Source organism: Bombina bombina, chromosome 6 (genome assembly GCF_027579735.1).
Source record: "Bombina bombina isolate aBomBom1 chromosome 6, aBomBom1.pri, whole genome shotgun sequence".
NCBI classification, from domain to species: Eukaryota; Metazoa; Chordata; class Amphibia; order Anura; family Bombinatoridae; genus Bombina; species Bombina bombina.
This window is the reverse complement of record NC_069504.1, coordinates 120,980,776-121,000,764: the sequence shown is the minus strand read 5'-3', so window position 1 is coordinate 121,000,764 and position 19,989 is coordinate 120,980,776. Positions and strand designations below refer to the sequence as shown.

Genomic DNA, 19,989 nt, shown 5'->3' with positions numbered 1-19,989 from the left:
CTTGTCCAAAACAAATATTGTGAATAGTTGTTGCAGTAAATTATGATAAAATGAATAACCATTTCATAGAAATACTGATTTAAGTGTAAAATGTGTAGAAATAGTATTGAATGTATTGCTATGTCTGATTGTAATGATGCCACCTAAGGGCCAATACCGGTAGGACAGTTAAGGGAATTACTGTTCAAAAGATGCGTTACCATAGTAAACATGCTCAACTCCGTTAAGGGCCAATCCAATCAGGTATTTCAAATATCCAATCAGAAGGGACCAGGAGGGCCACCCACAATTTACCCATGATGGAAAACTAAATAAAAAGTGAATGCAATAGAGAGAAGGGGAGATTTTTCTGCTGAAGCTAAAACTTGTAACTGGTTCCTGCTGGGCGTGAAATACCACTTTACTTGAGCAAAGCTAATCTACCTTTCTCATTGATTGCGATATATACTTATTGGTGATCTGAGGTAAAATAATTCCTACCAAGGAATATTGGATATCGACTGCTTTTTACTCTGGTAACGTATACAAGGTTTTTGATAAGATAAGATAAGTTATATGCATAGCCACTACAGTAAAATTACAATTTTTGAATTGGAAAGAACAAATTGGGCTTTTAGATTGTATTATATAACCTTAAATAGCTCTTAGCCTGCCTGTTTGTATGCAAGCATTTAAAGTAAACATTTACTATTGCTGTATGTAGCAGAGTTAAGGAAATATTTCAAGTTAGCATTTCATAGCCTATGTATTGTTATATTAATCCCAATCTTAAATTGTTTATCTATGCAAATATATAATAATAATTCAGAAGTGTATATTGTATTTTAAATTGCTAGTCACAGCCTATATATTGTATTGTTGTTTAAATCTGTGTCTGATTGGCTAAGTAACTCATCTATGCAAGTTCTGATATTGTCAGTTAATTTTGTATTAGGATAAATTGCAGTTAAATAGCAGAATATATATATTATCCTATTGCTTAAGAGCACAGTTTAAAATTGTATTGCTTGGATGTTAAAAGATTTATAAATAAGGCTGGTTTTTAATATAAGCGTGTATGAATTTTGCATAGCATATTTAAATAGTTTTCAAACGCATATAATATTATTTCATATTTCTTTTATTGCAAATATATTTCAAAGATGTTCATGGATATTAACTAAATAAAAGAGTTCCGGTATTTATATTAATTGTATGGTCTAGTAGATGCATGGTTGATTAGGGTTTCTATTTTTAAGGAAAATTATAATTTGCATTGTGTTTATAACCCTGCCCCTAAGCTGAGATATTATTTGGATAGCACTGCTAAGATTTTCATAAATATACTGACAAGATTCATCACCGGACCCAGAATCTGAAATCAAAATAGTCTCAGTATCAGAATCCTCTGTAACTGAATATGAAATTAGCACAGTCTCAGCATCAGAATCCTCCATAACTGCATAGAGGATATTTAAATATGGACTAAAGTAGTGAAAAACTAAAACGGCACCTGACACCCCCAATGGCTGGGGCACTCACCACCTCCTATGACCAGACCCCAGAAAATTTCCTTCGCCACTCGGTCGGAAATGCGGAAATGGAACAACGGAACATAACGCCCGAACACAAGGTGAACCGTACAGTCCAAACAAACGCGCCCAGCCAAAAGGCCGCAACACTTCCAAAGGCCTCAATGTTCCAACCACGAGCCCAGTAAACATCACACATAAGCAGGTTGTATCACATAACAAACATGATTATAAACCCCCCCCCCCCCGTTCAATAACCTCCCTCAGGAGATATGAACCCTCGATTCCAAGATACTAAAAGAGACTCATGGAGACCCTTATGTTATAAGTTAGACCCGCAAGGTGGTAGCCTCTTGTGAAACATTCACATTACAGTACATTGTGAATAAAGTAAAATGAAATGATCTTACCGGAATCTACGCCTTGGAACAGGAACACGACCCTTCAAGTGTAACGGATAGTAGCATTGACTCCGCCATGGACTTCAGATAAGAAAGCAGGCAGCAAAGCGAAGTTAGACAACGCCGATTGCTTGAGGAGCTGTTAATATGAGTCGGGATGGTTTTGCAGAAAGAAACTCCCTGCATCTCCGGACTCTAACTTTCAGCCAAGCCCTCACTGAGAGACTGACAGGACTACTTAAAACTCCTGTCCCATTTCGAAGAGTACTACCCTCCATAAGAGACAAAAACAAAAATTTAAAATTCTGACACTTCTCTGCCATCCTCCAGGGACGAAAGGCAAAGAATGACTGGGGGATGAAGGGAGTGGGAGGAATATTTAAGCCTTTGGCTGGGGTGTCTTTGCCTCCACCTGGTGGCCAGGTTCATATTTCCCAAAAGTAATGAATGCAGCTGTGGACTCTTTCCATCTAAGAAGCATTAGAAACCATTAAAATCACTATAGGAGTATCTTGCAAAGAAGTTAAGACTGTGGCAATTCAGGTAGATAAGTATGTGAATAGCAAAGGTGTTATACACAGAAATGTATCTATTCTCATTGGTATAGCAAGATATGATGGTCTCAATTGATTAGTGACCATCTACTACCCAGCCATGTGTGGGTGACAATGTTTACATATGTGCTGATTAAATCTGCAATATACATATTAATAATGTATAGAAAGTATGTGCTACAATAACAGAACACAGAGCTAGGGCATGTCCCCCAAAACAGTAAAGAGCCAATGATTCTCCTGTAAGGGCGGGCTCATAGTACTACATCTAGTAGGTCACGCCTTCATAAAACTATGTCAGGCCAATCGGTGGAGAGTGGAAGCAGAGTACTTAAAAAGGGACACAAAACCCAATTTTTTTCATTTATATATTCAGATAGAGCATGACATTTTAAGCAACTTTCCAACTTACTCCTATTATCAATTTTTCTTTGTTTTCTTGCCATCTTTATTTAAAAAGTAGTTATGTAAAGCTTAAAAGCCAGCCCGTTTTTGGTTCAAAACATAGGTTATGCTTGCTTATTGGTTTGCTAAATGTAGCCACCAATAAGCAAATGCTATCCAGGGTGCTGAACATAAAATGGGTTGGTTCATAAGCTTTAAATCTCTGCTTTTAAATAAAGATAGCAAGATAATGAAGAAAGATTGATAGGAGGTGTAAATTAGAAAGTTGCTTAAAATTGCATGCTCTATCTGGATCACAAAAGAGAATAAATTGGATTTAGTATTGCTTTCATGTGTATTGTAAACATTAGGATATCATAGAGGGTTCTCCGGTATAACAATAATACGTCTTACTTAGCTAAGGGTTAATTGCCACACTTAAAGCTAACTGCAATTTATTGAAAGTCATATAAAAAGGAAAGGTTATCATTTACCAATCCTCCCTAGCTTAAATCATATCAAAGCTAAGTGTCTGGTTAATAAATCATGCAATCAGGCATCACACTTAACCCCCGATGTGCATGTGTAACCTAATGAGAATGGCACATAATAAATAAAAAATGGAGAGAACTGCTGCACTAATAGCAGCACAAAAAGGCTCAACAAGGAGGGGGAATGCACACAAAATGTGTATTGTATGTGTGGGACTAGAGTATATCTCCTATTGGAGGGTAAAAGTAGAAGATCTGTGTAGGATGGTTAATACATAGGGGCCATATAGTGGAAGTTATATTGAATGTATATTATAGCCTACGTATACATTTACCACTTATTATAATGCTAATAATCCGAGTGGGTAATAGACCCCTCACATCCAGAATCTAACAGTGTGGTTATAGTATAAAATAAGCATGGCTTTTTCTACAGACGATTACATTATACATGTATGGTTATCCAAGGGTATACATATGTGCAATGTATTAAAAAAAAAAAAAAAATCTGCTCTGGTTTAGTATATAATACTCTGTGCAAACCCTAGTGTTCACAAAATCCCTAAGGTAGTTAGCCTATTGTCAAGTCATTATCATAGCTCCTGTGTCAATTCTATCACCCCGACCAATACCGATCACAGGGCTGTCGTTACAACTGACAATCAGATGCGCAGAATATCAAAACTTGTGGGATAGAGGGAGCATCCAAACGTTAGTGAGAAGACTCCCCCTAACTCCCCAAATTGTAAGTGTGTGTGTGTGTATGTATGTATGTATGTATGTATGTATGTATGTATGTATGTATGTATGTATGTATGTATGTATGTATGTATGTATGTATGTATGTATGTATGTATGTATATATATATATATATATATATATATATATATATATATATATATATATATATATATATATATATATATATATATATATATATATATATATATATATATATATAACTCATTGTGTAGTTCATTAACAAATCTAGACAGGCCCAGAGGCTTGTTTCCACACAGAAAACCTCTGAATTACATTGTTTCCAATGCAGCAAAGGATTCTGGGTAAGATATGCAAATTAAGTACACAATGACACACCTTTTTACTTCAGTCTGCTTTTCAGCAGGTTCCCTTTACGCCAAAGTATCGCTGTTCACACAGCTTATAAACTTAGCTAGGGTTAGTGCAGTGATTCATAACCATCCCAGGACATACTGTTTCGTGGTTTTTGCCACTCATCAGCTGGGAGAAGGTTAGAATCACACACACACACACACACACAAACACATATAATAATGTTTAGATCATATCATGATGCAGCTGTTTACAATGACAATGTCGTAATCCAACACAGCATTGTTGAACATATCTTGATGCTGCAATGGTTGACTCCAGTATGGCGGTTATTTTCTAAATCCACCAGTTTCTGGATACAACTTCCAATGAATCTATAGGAATAAAATTTTGGCAGACGTTTCAGTACAACGTAAGGGAGTGTTAAAACAACTGAACAATAATAAATCCTTATTACATGAAGCAAGACGTTACATTGAAATCTTACAACCATTTTCTCAAAAACCTAAATTTTCCTTTTTTTCTTAAAGGTTTTACCTTGCCATTTCCTTTTCTACTACATGAATATTTAAAAAACCTTTCTAAACTGACCTCCAAAAACAGCTTTTATTTAGTTCATTTCAGAACTCCCAGAGAAACCTGGAGCACACAAAAGGATTGTAAAACCGTGCAATAAACAATGGTTTTTAACAAATTGATATGATGTCTAATTGTATGTCAAATAGAAAGCACTTACTCTTTGTAAAAAACAAAGCTTGTAAACATAAATACATTTATATTTTGTTTGCAGATAAATTCAGCCCACCAAAAAAGGCTGTTGTTGTCGATGTAATCTGAGTAGCCAATCCAGATTCACGAGGTTTGTCATAATCTGGATATTAACTAACCTGGTGCGTGCTGCACATACACATCGCCGGCTGGGTGCACTGGGTCCCTACCTAGGTAGATTACTGTGACAGAACCCGTTAAAGGGACACAAATCCCCAAAAAATTATTTCATGATTCAGATGGAGCATGAAATTTTAAGCAACTTTCTAATTTACTTCTATTATCAATTTTTCTTCACTCTCTTACTATCTTTATTTGAAAAAGCAGTAATGTAAGCATAGGAGCCGACCCATTTTTTGTTTAGCACCTGGGTTGCGCTTGCTGATTGGTGGCTACATTTATGAACTCCACGGTGGGTTTGGAAACGCATACATTTTAAAATTGAAATTGTAGGGAAACAATGCAAAGTAGTTATATTTTGATTGCATCGATCTTTTTAATGGACAAGAGGCAGCAACAATGACTTTTTTTGTTCCCTATTCCCTAGTAATTTTTAAAAAGTTTTAGTTCCTGAGTTATGCTGTATAACTATTTAGGTTAATTAGCATGGCTGAAATTGTTCTTTTTAAGAAAGGAGCAACCCTTTTGGCACTCAAAAGTAAGAAAACCAGTTCCAAGTGCATGCACTCCACTTCCTAAACCAACAGAATATTAGAAGATCCATTGTTTAAAGCAGGAAATTAAAAGGGACACCAATAACAGTAATCTAAATATTAAATTATGCATGGTAAAAGGGAATTTAAGAAAAAAAAAAAAAAAAAAAAAACGTGATACAAATTCATTATTTATTTTGATTGCTTTTGCTGCAAAAAAAAGTTTGATTTTGTGTAAAAGCAGCTTGCTCCACAAGCAAATTCCTTGTTTCTTCAATAAGCTGCAAATTTCCTAAAACAGTTACAACCTGCATAGTGAATGTTTCTATCAGTGGACAAATCTATCTATCTCTATCAGCTTTCAGACAACTAATCAAAATTTAAAAAAAAAAAATTGTGGAATAAAAGATTCTAAATGAGGCATCATTAAAGTTAGTATTAAATTAATTATTGATACTACAAATGAATACAGCAATACTATATATAGAAGCGGAATAACATTTATGATCCTTTGTTTATGTAATGTTATGTAACTATTACAATAAAATGTTAGCTGCTTTTTTACTGTAAATAGAACCACATTAGAAGTTAGATATGACCAAATGTAAACTTGCTGCAAATTTCTAAAAAGTTGTTGACTTGCATAAGTTTTCATTTCACAGTGCAATTTTATCAATCCAGAGAGGGATCTGGGGGGGGAGGGGAAATCGACTTTAAAGGGACGTAAAACCCATTTTTTTTTATTCCATGGTTCGGATAGAGCAAATCATTGTACACAGATTTCCAGTTTACTTATACTATACGATTTGCTTCAGTTTCTTGATATCCTTTGTTGAAGGAGCAGCAATACACCACTGTGAGCTAGCTGAACAATTTGGTGAGCCAACTACAAAAGGCATATTGGTGTAACCACTAATTAGCAGATAGCTCCCAGTAGTGCATTGCTGTTCCTGATCCTACCTAGGTATCCTTTCCAACAAATGATACGGAAATAAATATGCAAATTAAATAATAGAAGTAAATTAGAGTTGCTTAACCCCTTAAAGACAGTGACGTACCCTGTACGTTGCTGGTCATTAAAGGATTGTCTGCCTGTAATAGTGTGCGTCTTGACGAGAGCAGCAAAACCCTCCCTCTGGCTTGCTAAAATAGCATGTGGCGAGACCGCACTATTGAAACACCCCCCCCCCCATAAAATTGATTGCTCTTTCTGAATCCTGAAAATGTATTTTGACTCTGTCCCTTTACACACTCATGGTGTAAACTTACTGCTCTGATGTCTGTGGGTAGAAATGTTTAACCAACCACATACAAAACTGTATACAAAAATGTTGGCAGAACTACTGATATAAAAACCATCTATCAATTATGTTTCTAAAGTTATTTTATAACAATTTCCAAACAAACACAAAGTTACATATAAAACGGTAATTGATAATATTTAGCAAAATTAAAAAAAGTTTTGGCAAGCTTGCAAATGATTGAAAGGTTACATGTGTGTACTTGCATATAGCATAGTGCATATGGTGGCTAATGTATAATACCACAATGTTGGTCAATTCCCTCGTTGAGTAAGGATACTAATTACCCACTGGTAAAAAAGTAACAGTTAAAACATCATGTTTATTACAAAAAAAATAAAAGTAAAAGAAGAGACTTGGGAGAGATATTAATCCTCCGGCCACCCTACTCATTCTGACGCGTTTTGCAGCAGCTTTTTCAAAGACCGCTTAAAAATATTTGCATTATATACACATTTAGGTGCACTAGTAGCAAATACATTTTATTTATTTGCATATTATACTTTTTTTGTACACAATTTGTTTAAAAAAATTAAAAATAGTAAATGTTCTAATTCTCTAGAGAGTTTTATTAGTGAACTACTAAGGGCTAGATTTATTAAAGCTGAGGCGTACAGGGGCACGTATACCCGCCCCTGTACGCCTCAGCTGGCCTGTGGCGGGGGGCGAAATTACCCGCAGGTAATCAAGATTGCACACGAGCGCAATTTTGCGCTCGCGTACAATCCCGCCACCTGCCCGTGCACAGCCAATCACACACGGGCAGGAGCTGTCAATCTCCTCGGTCGATTGAATTTCGCCACTTTAGAGGTGGCGAAGAGCTTAGGGAAGCAGCGGTCTGGTGACCGCTGCTTGATAAATTACGGCGAGCAAGTTCTTGTGAGAACTTGCAGCCATAGGAGCTTGATAAATCAAGCCCTAAGTGTTTAAGCCAAGCAAAGAGGTTAAACACATAGTTTAAGTGTGAAAGGTGGCAATGCACTTCCAGAGCAAGACACAGAGGGAAAATGGTGTCAACACACACACATGCTGCTCCTGACTGGCTAACTGTGCATAGAAGCATGCAGTAGTATTGTGTCCCATTAAGGATCACTTAGCGTCTGCCCATATGGTGTGTTAGAGCTTCAGTCTGTTTAACTAAATTGCCTTAAAAAACAAGTGCATATGTCTTTAGAACTGATTTATCCAATGTTTATCTGTGCAGGCTGGAGACAAACAAGAATTAAAGAATATGTGAGCACAGGTAAGTCACACATTGGCTTATGTCTGGATAAGTATTCTGAGAAAAGAACAGAAAAACACAAGGAAACAATGTTAAAGGGAATGGTAAACGATCTGTAACTGCTGTTAATTTAGAAGGGAGTGTAGTTTTGGGAATACTACTGATGTGTCTACTTAGTGCATATAGATTTTGTGATCAATAAAAGCTATGCTTCTCTCTATTTCAATGATGATGCTTCATAGAGGATATATCTTAGAGGTGCATGTATAGACAAAAAGACAAATAAAGTTATTGTGTGTACTTGGCGATAAGCCTGCCCAGAGGGCAGACTATGTTTAAAAAAAAATAAAAAAAAACAAGCTAAAGTTACAAAAAAATAAAAAAAAGTAAAAATGACAGAAAATAAACAAAGCTATCCAAAATAAAAAAAAAATATATCTAAACTAATACTCTTATAAAAATAAAAAATCCCCCCAAAATAAAAACACCCCCTAATATAATACTAAACTACCAATAGCCCTTAAAGGGGCCTTTTGTAAGGCATCGCCCTAGGTTAAACAGCTGTTACCTCTAAAAAAAATACTAAGTCCCCCCTAACAGTAAAAAAAAAACCCAACCACCAATCCCCCCAAAATAAAAAACCTAACACTAAAAAAGCTAAACTACCCATTGCCCCTAAAACAAATGCCCCTTAAGGGGCAATGGGTAGTTTAGTTTTTTTAGTGTTAGGTTTTTTTATTTTGGGGGGTTTGGTGGTTGGGGGGGGGGGGGTTTACAAAAGGCCCTTTTATATTCATAGGGATTAAGTATAAAAAAAAATATATATTTTTGATAATTTTGTTTATTTTTTGTAATTTAGTAGTAATTGGGGTTAATTTAGGGGGTGTTAGGTTAGGGGGCTTAGTAATTAGGTATTTGCGTTGTGGGGGGTTGGCAGTATAGGGGTTAATATATTAATTAGGGTTATTGAAATGTGGGGGGTTGGCGGTTTAGGGGTTAATAGGATAATTAGGGTTATTGCAATGTGGGGGTTGGCGGTTTAAGAGTTAATAGGTTAAATACGTTTTTGCGATGTGGGGGTTTTGCGGTTTAGGGGTTAATAGGGTAATTAGGTTTATTGCGATGTGGGTGGTTGGTGGTTATGTGGCTAATATTTGAATTATGTTATTTGTGGATTAGGGGTTAATTACTTTATTGTTTTTGCGATGCGGGGGTTAACGGTTTAGGTTTTTGTTAATACTTTGTGCAGGAGGTTAGTTTTTTTTTGTTATTCTTTGTGCGGGCGGTTACTTGATTTTATCTTTATTTCTTGCGGGCGGTTACATGGTTTTTAGTTATTTTGTGCAGGCGGTTGCGTTTTTTTTTTTAAGGCTTCGGGTTTGCCTACGCTGCATCCAGGTGGTCCTTTGGCTCCCTTGAGCAGCCAACATTTGAGGATGCACGCACAACTGGTGATGGACGCATTGCAAACGCAATTATAGTACAGATATTAAATGCATTTTTCTTTCTAAGTCCATTTGTAGACACACAGGGCAGAACCCAGCATTTTTGGGGTATTAGGAAGACTATGGTGGAAAAAAATAAAGGGAATCAGGGCACTCTGTTTTGGGAGCCCACGTCTGACAATGTCACATACAATTATAAATCTTAATGTTTGGCACAATATACATGTTACATTAAAGGGACATAACACCCAAAAATTGTCTTTTGTAATTCAGACAGAACATACCATTGTAAAAAATGTTCCAATTTCCTTATATTATCAAATTGACTTCATTCCCATGATATTCTGCATTAAAGAGATACATAGGTAGGCATCTGGAGCACTACATAGCATGAAATAGTGCTGCCATCTAGTGTTTATTCAAATGGATAACATTCTTGCAAAGATGCTGGTTCAGAACCTGGGTTACCCGTGCTTATTGTTTGTCTGAATGTAGTCACCAATAAGCAAGCGCTATCCAGGGTGCTGAACCTAAAAACAGACTGGCTCCTAAGCTTTAAATTCCTGTTTTTTTAAATAAAGATAGCAAGAGAATGAAGAAAAGCTGATAATAGGAGTAAATTACAAAGTTGCATAAAATTGCATGCTCTGTCTGAATCATGAAAGAAAAAGATTGGGTTTAGTGTCCCGTTAATGTCTCACACACGTAAGCCAATTTAAAGCTTTGGAGATAACACATATTGTATCCATATAAGAACATTATGTAGATAAGACAGTCAAAATAAAACTTGCTTGATTTAGATAGACCATTGTACAATGTACTTGTTTCTCTTTGTATCATTTGTTAACAAAATATCTACACATCGTACACTACTGGGAGCTTGCATTTATGTTGTTGGCTAACCAGATGTGTTCAGCTAGCTTCCAGTAGTGCATTGCTACCCCTTCAACAAAGGATACCAACAGCAATTATGCTTTGTCTTAATAATGTGACATCAGATTCATGCCCCCCATCTATTTAAGAGAATATATATATATATATATATATATATATATATATAAAAAGCTAAAACATTATATGGCATTTGATTAGAAGAGCAGTTTCCCCTTGACATTTGTTTCCCAGTTTTCTACATCTGAATGTTACATTTCCCTATATTAAATATATTGCCCAATTAAAGGGACAGTTTACACCAGAATTTTATTGTTTAAAAATATATATAATCCCTTTATTACCCATTCCCCAGTTTTGCATAACCAACACAGTTATATTAATATACTTTTTACCTCTGTAATTATCTTGTATCTAAGCTTCTGCAGACTGCCCCCTTATTTCAGTTATTTTGACAGACTTGCAATTTAGCCAATCATTGTTGACTCCCAGGTAACTCCACGGACGTGAGCTTAATTTTTATCTATATGGCACACATGAACGACAATGCATTCAGATAAGAGGTGGCATTAAAGGGCTAAAAAATTACCATATGAGCCTACCTAGGTTTAAGCTTTGAACTAAGAATACCAAGAGAACAAAGCTAAATTGATTATAAAAGTAAATTGGAAAGTTGTTTAAAATGACATGCCCTATCTGAATCATGAAAGTTTATTTTTGACTAGACTGTCCCTTTAAGGAAAACAATATAAGATAGTGCAACTAAATATTCAATTGTTGATTTTTGTATACTTACACTAAGAGTCAAATTTTAAATTAAAAGATTTTAAAGTCAAAAAGAAAGAACATAATTAAATGTTCTTGAAATTTAATTTTTACCTTCAAAATAGGGAAATGTTGTTATTTGTTTGAAACAATGAATGTCCGAAAACAAACATTCAACATGTGTTAAAAACATACAAATACAACTAACATTTTACACAAATGCTCTGAAACACCCACCCAGTAGGGACCAATGCATGAGACAAGACATGAGAAGCAGATGCAACCAAGTGTTGGGTCAAGACCCATTGTTTCAAGAACCCTGTGCTATCACATAGACTCCTACATTCAATGTATTCCATCTTGTTTAACTACAGCAAATTAACAAAGAACTTAGGGTGACAAAGTTTAAAATATTAAACTAACACAAAATGTTCAAAAGTATATATGGATGCTTTTTTTTTAGACTTCTCTATATTCTGTTAATATATTCTGTTTCAATTTGGTAATATTTCATTTGGTACTTCTCTGTTACAGGAGGGAAGTCGCTTGTAAATATACAAACCTGTGACATAATTTGGCAAATGCAGGTAAAATGCCTAACCTTTTCAAGTTCTAAGTACATTGTACAAAATAATGATGTTGTAGCCGACTGTTAGGATTTTAAAAAGCACAAGGGGATTCTAACCCCAAATACACCTAAACAGTCCAAATTAATTTACAAACAAGCTCTAGAACCACACACTCTTACAGCTAACCATACAAGTTATTGACACTAAATATGCTAGCAACAACAATATATATATATATATACACACACACCAGTGACGTGCAGTGACGTCAGAGGCTGGTGAGGCAGTGGCTAGGATACGCCTTCATTCTTTAGATATCCTTTGTTGAAGAAATAGCAATGCACATGGGTGAGCCAATCACATGTGGTATCTATGTGCAGCCACCAATCAGCAGCTACTGAGCATATTTAGATATGATTTTCAACAAAGGATATCAAAAGAATGAAAAAAAAGATATTAGATGTAAATTGGAAAGTTATTTAAATTTGCATATGGGATTGATATGGGTTTCATGTCCCTTTAAATGGTGTCTTGGAAAACTGGTCAACTTAGTAAACATCTGATTTTAGTCTAAAAGGATTGTAACAGAAACTCTTGCCAGATAACACAAGGCTTGCTCTGATTATGAGATCTAGAAATCCATGCCCATTAAAATATGTTTAAAACATACTTTTTACTTTAATGCTGCAAATTATGCTTATAGATTCTTTCATTATGCAGTAAATATAAAAATGTCTTGATCCAGTGGCGGCTGGTGAAATCTAAAGATGGTGGGGCGCTTGGCCTCACCCCTTTAAATAAAGGTGGCACTATCAATTCATTAATTAAATAAAAGGTAGACAGAAACACAGAGAAGCATTCGGGGGGAGAGGGAGAGACAGACGGGGGAGAGACACACAGAGGGGTTAGAGAGAGAGAGAAAGAGAGAGAGACACAATCACACACAGAGGGGTTAGAGAGAGAGAGAAAGAGAGAGAGACACAATCACACACAGAGGGGTTAGAGAGAGAGAGAAAGAGAGAGAGACACAATCACACACAGAGGGTTAGAGAGAGAGAAAGAGAGAGACACAATCACACACAGAGGGTTAGAGAGAGAAAGAGAGAGAGACACACAATCACACACAGAGGGTTAGAGAGAGAGAAATAAAGAGAGAGAGAGACAATCACACACAGAGGGTTAGAGAGAGAGAGAAAGAGAGAGAGACACAATGATTCAATCACATACAGAGGGTTAGAGAGAGACACAATCACACACAGAGGGTTAGAGAGAGAGAGAGAGAAAGAAAGAGACACAATCACACTCAGAGGGTTAGAGAGAGAGAGAAAGAGAGACACAATCACACACAGAGGGTTAGAGAGAGCGCGAGAGACACAATCACACACAGAGGGTTAGAGAGAGAGCTAGAGACACAATCACACACAGAGGGTTAGAGAGAGAGCGAGAGACACAATCACACACAGAGGGTTAGAGAGAGAAAGAGAGAGACACAATCACACACAGAGGGTTAGAGAGAGACACAATCACACACAGAGGGTTAGAGAGAGAGACACAATCACACACAGAGGGTTAGAGAGAGAGAGAAAGAAAGAGAGAGAGAGAGAGAGAGACACAATCACACACAGAGGGTTAGAGAGAAAGAGAGAGAGACACAATCACACACAGAGGGTTAGAGAGAGACACAATCACACACAGAGGGTTAGAGAGAGACACAATCACACACAGAGGGTTAGAGAGAGAGAGAAAGAGAGAGACAACATCACACACAGAGGGTTAGAGAGAGACACAATCACACACAGAGGGTTAGAGAGAGAGAAAGAGAGAGAGACACAATCACACACAGAGGGTTAGAGAGAGAAAGAAAGAGAGAGAGAGAGACACACAATCACACACAGAGGGTTAGAGAGAAAGAGAGAGAGAGAGAGAGAGAGAGAGAGAGAGAGACACAATCACACACAGAGGGTTAGAGGGAGACACAATCACACACAGAGGGTTAGAGATAGAGAGAGACACAATCACACACAGAGGGTTAGAGAGAGACACAATCACACACAGAGGGTTAGAGAGAGAGAAAGAGAGAGAGACACAATCACACACAGAGGGTTAGAGAGAGAAAGAAAGAGAGAGAGAGAGACACAATCACACACAGAGGGTTAGAGAGAAAGAGAGAGAGAGAGAGACACAATCACACACAGAGGGTTAGAGAGAGACACAATCACACACAGAGGGTTAGAGATAGAGAGAGAGAAAGAGAGAGAGAGAGAGACACAATCACACACAGAGGGTTAGAGAGAGACACAATCACACACAGAGGGTTAGAGATAGAGAGAAAGAGAGAGAGAGAGAGAGAGAGAGAGAGAGAGAGAGAGACACACACACAATCACACACAGAGGGTTAGAGAGAGAGAAAGAGAGAGAGAGAGACAATCACACAGAGGGTTAGAGAGAGACACAATCACACACAGAGGGTTAGAGAGAAAGAGAGAGAGACACAATCACACACAGAGGGTTAGAGACACAATCACACACAGAGGGTTAGAGATAGAGAGAGAGAGAATCACACACAGAGGGTTAGAGAGAGACACAATCACACACAGAGGGTTAGAGAGACAAATAAGGGATGAGAGAGTCTGAGGGGAAGGAAGAGAGACAGAGAGAGAAAGAGACCATGGGGGAGAACAACACATAAGGAGAGAGATGGATAGAGAGAGAGACACACACACACATACAAGGGGGGGGGGAGGGACCACTGCATTTTTAAGTAATAAAACAGCAAAGCTACAGAGACTAAGTGAGACTATAACTAAATGAGACCATACATTAGTGTGCAGTACAGAGGCAAGCTGCTAAGTTAGTGGGTGTAAAGTTTGAGTAAACAAAATACAAAAATGATCCTTTGCTGTAAAAGAGTAAAAAAACCACTAAACCACATTCATTGAATTATCATTTTCACTAACAGAATCCTTTTCAGTAAAATCTTACTTTAATAAGATGGGGCTGAAACAGTGCTCTCTGTGCCTCTCTCTCTCTCTTCCTGCTCTGTAAGGATTCAGGAAGTGACAGTGGCACATTCCACTGCACTTAGAGGGGGAGAACAGAACTCTTTTTCACTTTAGCAAAGCTAGCAGGTTCACAGGACAGCAACAAAATAAATGAAAGTTGTTTTTTTCGGTTTTTGTTTTATTTTATATCATTTAACATCCAGCCCCAACCCTAAGTTCCATTTACTAATGCCTCTCACTGGATTGGTTCAGCCCAAATAGGACTGCCTCAAATAAGCAGTTAATGGGCCATGCAATGATCTTAACCACTTTCATCCAGTAGATGGCGCAGCATGTTGTGTAATGGTGGGCAGACCTGCTTGTGCCTCTTCATTGCACAACATATAGCTGTGAAAAAAAAATGCTGGGGAAAAAAAGTACAATTTTTTTATTTTATTTTTTAAAGTCAATAAAAAAATATATATTTTTGCCCATATGAGAGGTGAAGCACTGCCTCACCTGCCTCTAGTGACTGCACATCACTGACACACACATACATTATATATAAATATATATCTATCAATGAAGATTTCTTGTTATTACTACCATTTGCAGAGGGTGTATCTAGAAGGAAATCAAGCACTAGGGCAGTATTTTGTATCTGTGTACATCACTTTATAGACAGAAAAAAAAATGGTGTAATTTTATTATCATGTTCATATCAAACAATATAACAAAGGGGTTCCACAAAAAAATACAATAACACAATGCAACTCAATTTGGTGGAAATATAACTTATTTGTGTGTGTGTTTATTTCAGCTGTGTACCATATTTTATTTGATAAGAACTGTGATATGGCAGCAGGTAGGCGTGCCTGGACTGTACTGAGAATATATTTATGGCACGGCCTTAACATAATGTCACAAGGAGGTCTAGCATCCCTCATGTATAATAGTATTTATGAAAAAGGTGATCAACCTCAGGGTTGTGAAGCATTAACCTATTCACTTACATGGGAGCTAAAATTATTACATTAACCACTTAGCTGCCAGAAGTTGTTGCTATACATAAACCCTATGGTAGCCAGATAAGACTACAGTCCTCTCTGGCAGACATGAACATGTAATTACAGCCTCTCACAGACCTAATCAGTCTTACAGAGTCAGAATGTATTGCATTAACCCTTTAGCTGCCCAAACAGTGGAACAATTAAGTAACCCCTTAGCTGCCAGAAGTGATGGTGTTTTTTCCTGCTATCAAAGGAGTTGAATGCAATCAAAGCCTCATCAGAAGTAAACCTGCACAGAGATCACAGCTATCCCCCCCAACAACTCACCTATGCCGAGTCCCACTACCACTCGCCCCCCAAGCAGCGTCTCCTTGTCCGGTGCAGCAGCCAGCACAGCGGCTCCCACCATGAATAGAAAGCTGGCCAGCAGGATGCACGGTCTGCGCCCAAATACTCCATTCAGCATCCCTCCAGCCAGAGCTGACACGGCTGCCGCCCCTACCGTGCTGGAGACCAGCATCTCCTGCCATAGAGCCGACAGGTTCATCTCTTTCTTAAGAAGCAGCATGGCCCCGGACACAACCCCCGTGTCATAGCCAAACAGAAAGCCCCCCAGGGCGGAGAACACCGAGAGAACGTAGACAAAGCCCGGGGTGACATCCTGCTGGAACTGTTTGCGGGCGGCCCGCTCCAATTCTGCGGAGGATGAAGCAGGTCCGGTCCCCCCGCTGGCCCCTATCCCCTGGCTGTTGATACTAGTACAGGAGTCCGCTGCGGCTATCAAGCTCCTCTCCCCGGCTCCCTCATCCTGCTTCCTTCGCTTTTTCTCGCCCATCAGGTTGCTCAGGCTCCGCAGAGTATACTCCACATTATCACTGGCTTTACGGGACATAGGTGGGGGGCGACGACGGTCAGCGCTGGGCTCTGCTGCCTTTAAATGTATACAGCTGAAATCACAACTACTGCAAAAGCTTAGACCATATGTGTGCAGCAGCAGCCGCCCTTACTCCACTTCCGCGCTGGTCACTAGTACGGCATTTACAGGTACAACTACTTTTTCATCACTTTATTCGTGTTCGTCCAGGTGGGCTCTGCTGATGCTGTTGGTACCGATTGATGGGCGACCAGACGTGGTCTAAACATTCACACAGTAACAGAACTGACAGCCTGGAGGGGGCGGGGCTAGACGGTCACATGAGCACTGACAGCTGATGCACGTGACGTCACACAGACACTGCGCGTTGATAGAAGTACACGCGGAAGTGTTATTGGAGCTTCAGTTTCCCTCTATACAGCTGGACTTTAAAGTAGGATTGACAGCTGACTCCAAAGAACTACAGTACTGGATAAGTAACCGGTGCGGTGGGTAATCTGGAGGGAGGCGAATGTGGTGATGCTCAGACCTTTAGATTTTACCCATTGTCAACAACACCAACTTTCAGAAAGGACCTGCAGCCTTTTATCGCATCACCCAGAATCACTTCTAATACTAAACGTCATCAAGTGTCAAGTATTTTTATATATATTTTACTGGACGAATAAAATCTAAAGTGACGCACTAATCTATTAGAGCATGTAATGTTCTGACCTATCTGTGCTGTATCAGAGCAGTAGTTGTTCTGCTTGGGACCCGCAGTGCACTGCTGGTCCCAACCTCCCTGCAACTGATCCAATCAGCAGCGTTAGTTGCACATCTGCGTTGTGTGATCAGTAGTGCAGTGTGGGTCCCAAGCAAAAGATCTACTCTGTGTTTAACCCCTTGGCTGAACACATTAGACCAGTGCTTTCCAAACTGTGTGTCGGGACACACTAGTGTGTCGGCAGGAGTGTGTTGGTGTGTCCCTGCTTCAGCACAAATTTTTTTAAATTTATTTATTTTTTGGTTTCTGATTTTCCGCCTGCCTGCTACGCATATCACATGGTTGACACGTGATTGATACCTTGTGGGTCACAGTTCATCTTAACCAATTGGCGCAGCTCAGTGGGAACTGAAACTATTCCTATTGGCGGCACATTGGCTCCTGACTGCCCGTGTAGTCTCCTTAATTGGCTCGTGACTGCATGTGTAGTTATTGAACAGGACAGCAATGTGTTTGAAGCGCAGGCAGTAGTCAATCGGACTCACCGAGCTCTGAGGGCGGCAGCTTAAACGCTGAAGTCAGTGTTTTTTGCTGCTTGTAAATGTCATTATTATATAATTTATGTATGTGTCCGTATCTCTTAAAACAAGTTAGTTTAACCTCCTGTTTGCTGGTACAACTGATTTAATTACTGTGTCGCGAAATTATGTAGGTCTAAAAAGTGTGTCATCAACATGAAAAGTTTGGAAAGCTCTGCATTAGACAGTAGATCAGGGTCGATAGTCAAAAAATTACATTCTCTAACAGATTAGAACGTATTTTTTTTTTTACTATAATGGCACTTTAATATGTTAGAACACTTTATTATTACATTGTAGCTTCAAGCTTGCATATAACTTTGTGTTTAACCTTTTAAGCCCGTTATGACGTTCTATTCCATCCTAACCGCGCCGGGCTTCAGCACTGTTAGAACTAAATAGAATGTCCTATCCGTTTGGCTGTCCTGAAGCCAATTGCGCTTCCAGGATGCAATCACGGTCTGGAGGGCGTGCCTAGCGTCATAGGGATGCCCCCCTGACCCAATCCCATCATTGAAATTTTACGATCATGAAAGGGTTAACTCTGCAAAAATGCACTACTAGCTGAACACATCTAGTGACCCAAGGGCAAGAGGTATGTATAGCGACTAATCATCAGCTGTCACCAGTGGTGCATTGATGCTACTGAGCCTATCTAGGTATGCTTTGCAACAAAGAATGACAAGAGAATCAAATGATTATTTAGGTTTAAATTAAAAAAAACATAACAGGTAAATAACAAACAAAGATGACCCAAATATACTTTTGGAATACCTACACCACTGAATATTTTCAAAACTTGTAGATACGAAGAGACACACATAAAACAACATATACAAATACCTTCTTTTTTTTGCCTGTCAGACCATTAGAAGAAATAGAAGTGATAAACTTCTGTTACTTGTAGCTATCTGAACATCACTGTCCCCTGCATACATTAGAACATAATGTACAGGAATTGTCCTTAATCGAGAAAAAATTGACCACTCTTGGACCAACACTACATGTTAATAACACTAGGAGGATGATATAGAAAAGAAAAGGGTCTTTTTTGAAACCTATAATTCGGATTATTATAACAATGGCACCTAAATAATCTTGCATTTATTAAAGACAGGAGGCAAATATTTTGTATCAATTCTTTACTGATTCCCCAAACAGCAGCAAATAGAAAACATACATAGAAAAAAATAACTTTGTATCAAAAATGAACCAATCAGGAAGCAGCAGCAGAGATAACTGTCCCAGACATAACTAGCGCTTCCTCTTTTCCTTGTGGATTCAGAACAGGGACCAAAATTGGAGAAAACACGAAACCAGAAGCAGATCCAAGAAAAACATCTGAAGAAGGCAGGAAGCTTGAAGTTCACATTGAAAGGGAGACAAAAACAGAAGATAATACCTGACAAAAAAATATGTGATACACAAACTAGTAGAATGGAAAAAGTACAAATGGAATAAAAATTAATGAAGAGTTAAAAGAACCAGAAATAGTTGGGGGGGGGGGGTTATGGGTTAGGGCACAGACAGGGAGGGAAAATATTCACCTTCTAGCTAATTAAATCAAGATCTTTTTAGGCCCAAGGTTATAATAATACAAATTTTATTACAAGACAGAGGCTTCATATTTTGCATTTTTATGATCACAGGTTCCATGATCTGCCTCCAAATCCTAGTCAGAATAGTAATCCTCCCAACCAAAATATCAGAATCTGCATTCTGCTACCCCACTTGAAAACCCTGGGGGTGAAGGTTTTTTTTTTTTACCCTGTTTTACCTCCGGGGAGGAGGTTCGGTCAGAGCTCATTTT

General features: G+C 38.2%; 1 protein-coding gene across 1 annotated transcript in view; it reads right to left on the bottom strand.

Moving 5' to 3' along the window:
• SLC2A13 (solute carrier family 2 member 13) overlaps nt 1–17,167 on the bottom strand; it is a 617,139-nt gene extending 599,972 nt beyond the window's left edge. Inside the window, exon 1 of the mRNA XM_053716589.1 lies at nt 16,349–17,167. Coding sequence (XP_053572564.1) covers nt 16,349–16,913 — 565 coding nt within the window. The 5' untranslated portion in view covers nt 16,914–17,167. The remainder of the gene's footprint in view (nt 1–16,348) is intronic.
• Between the last annotated feature and the right edge of the window lie 2,822 nt (nt 17,168–19,989).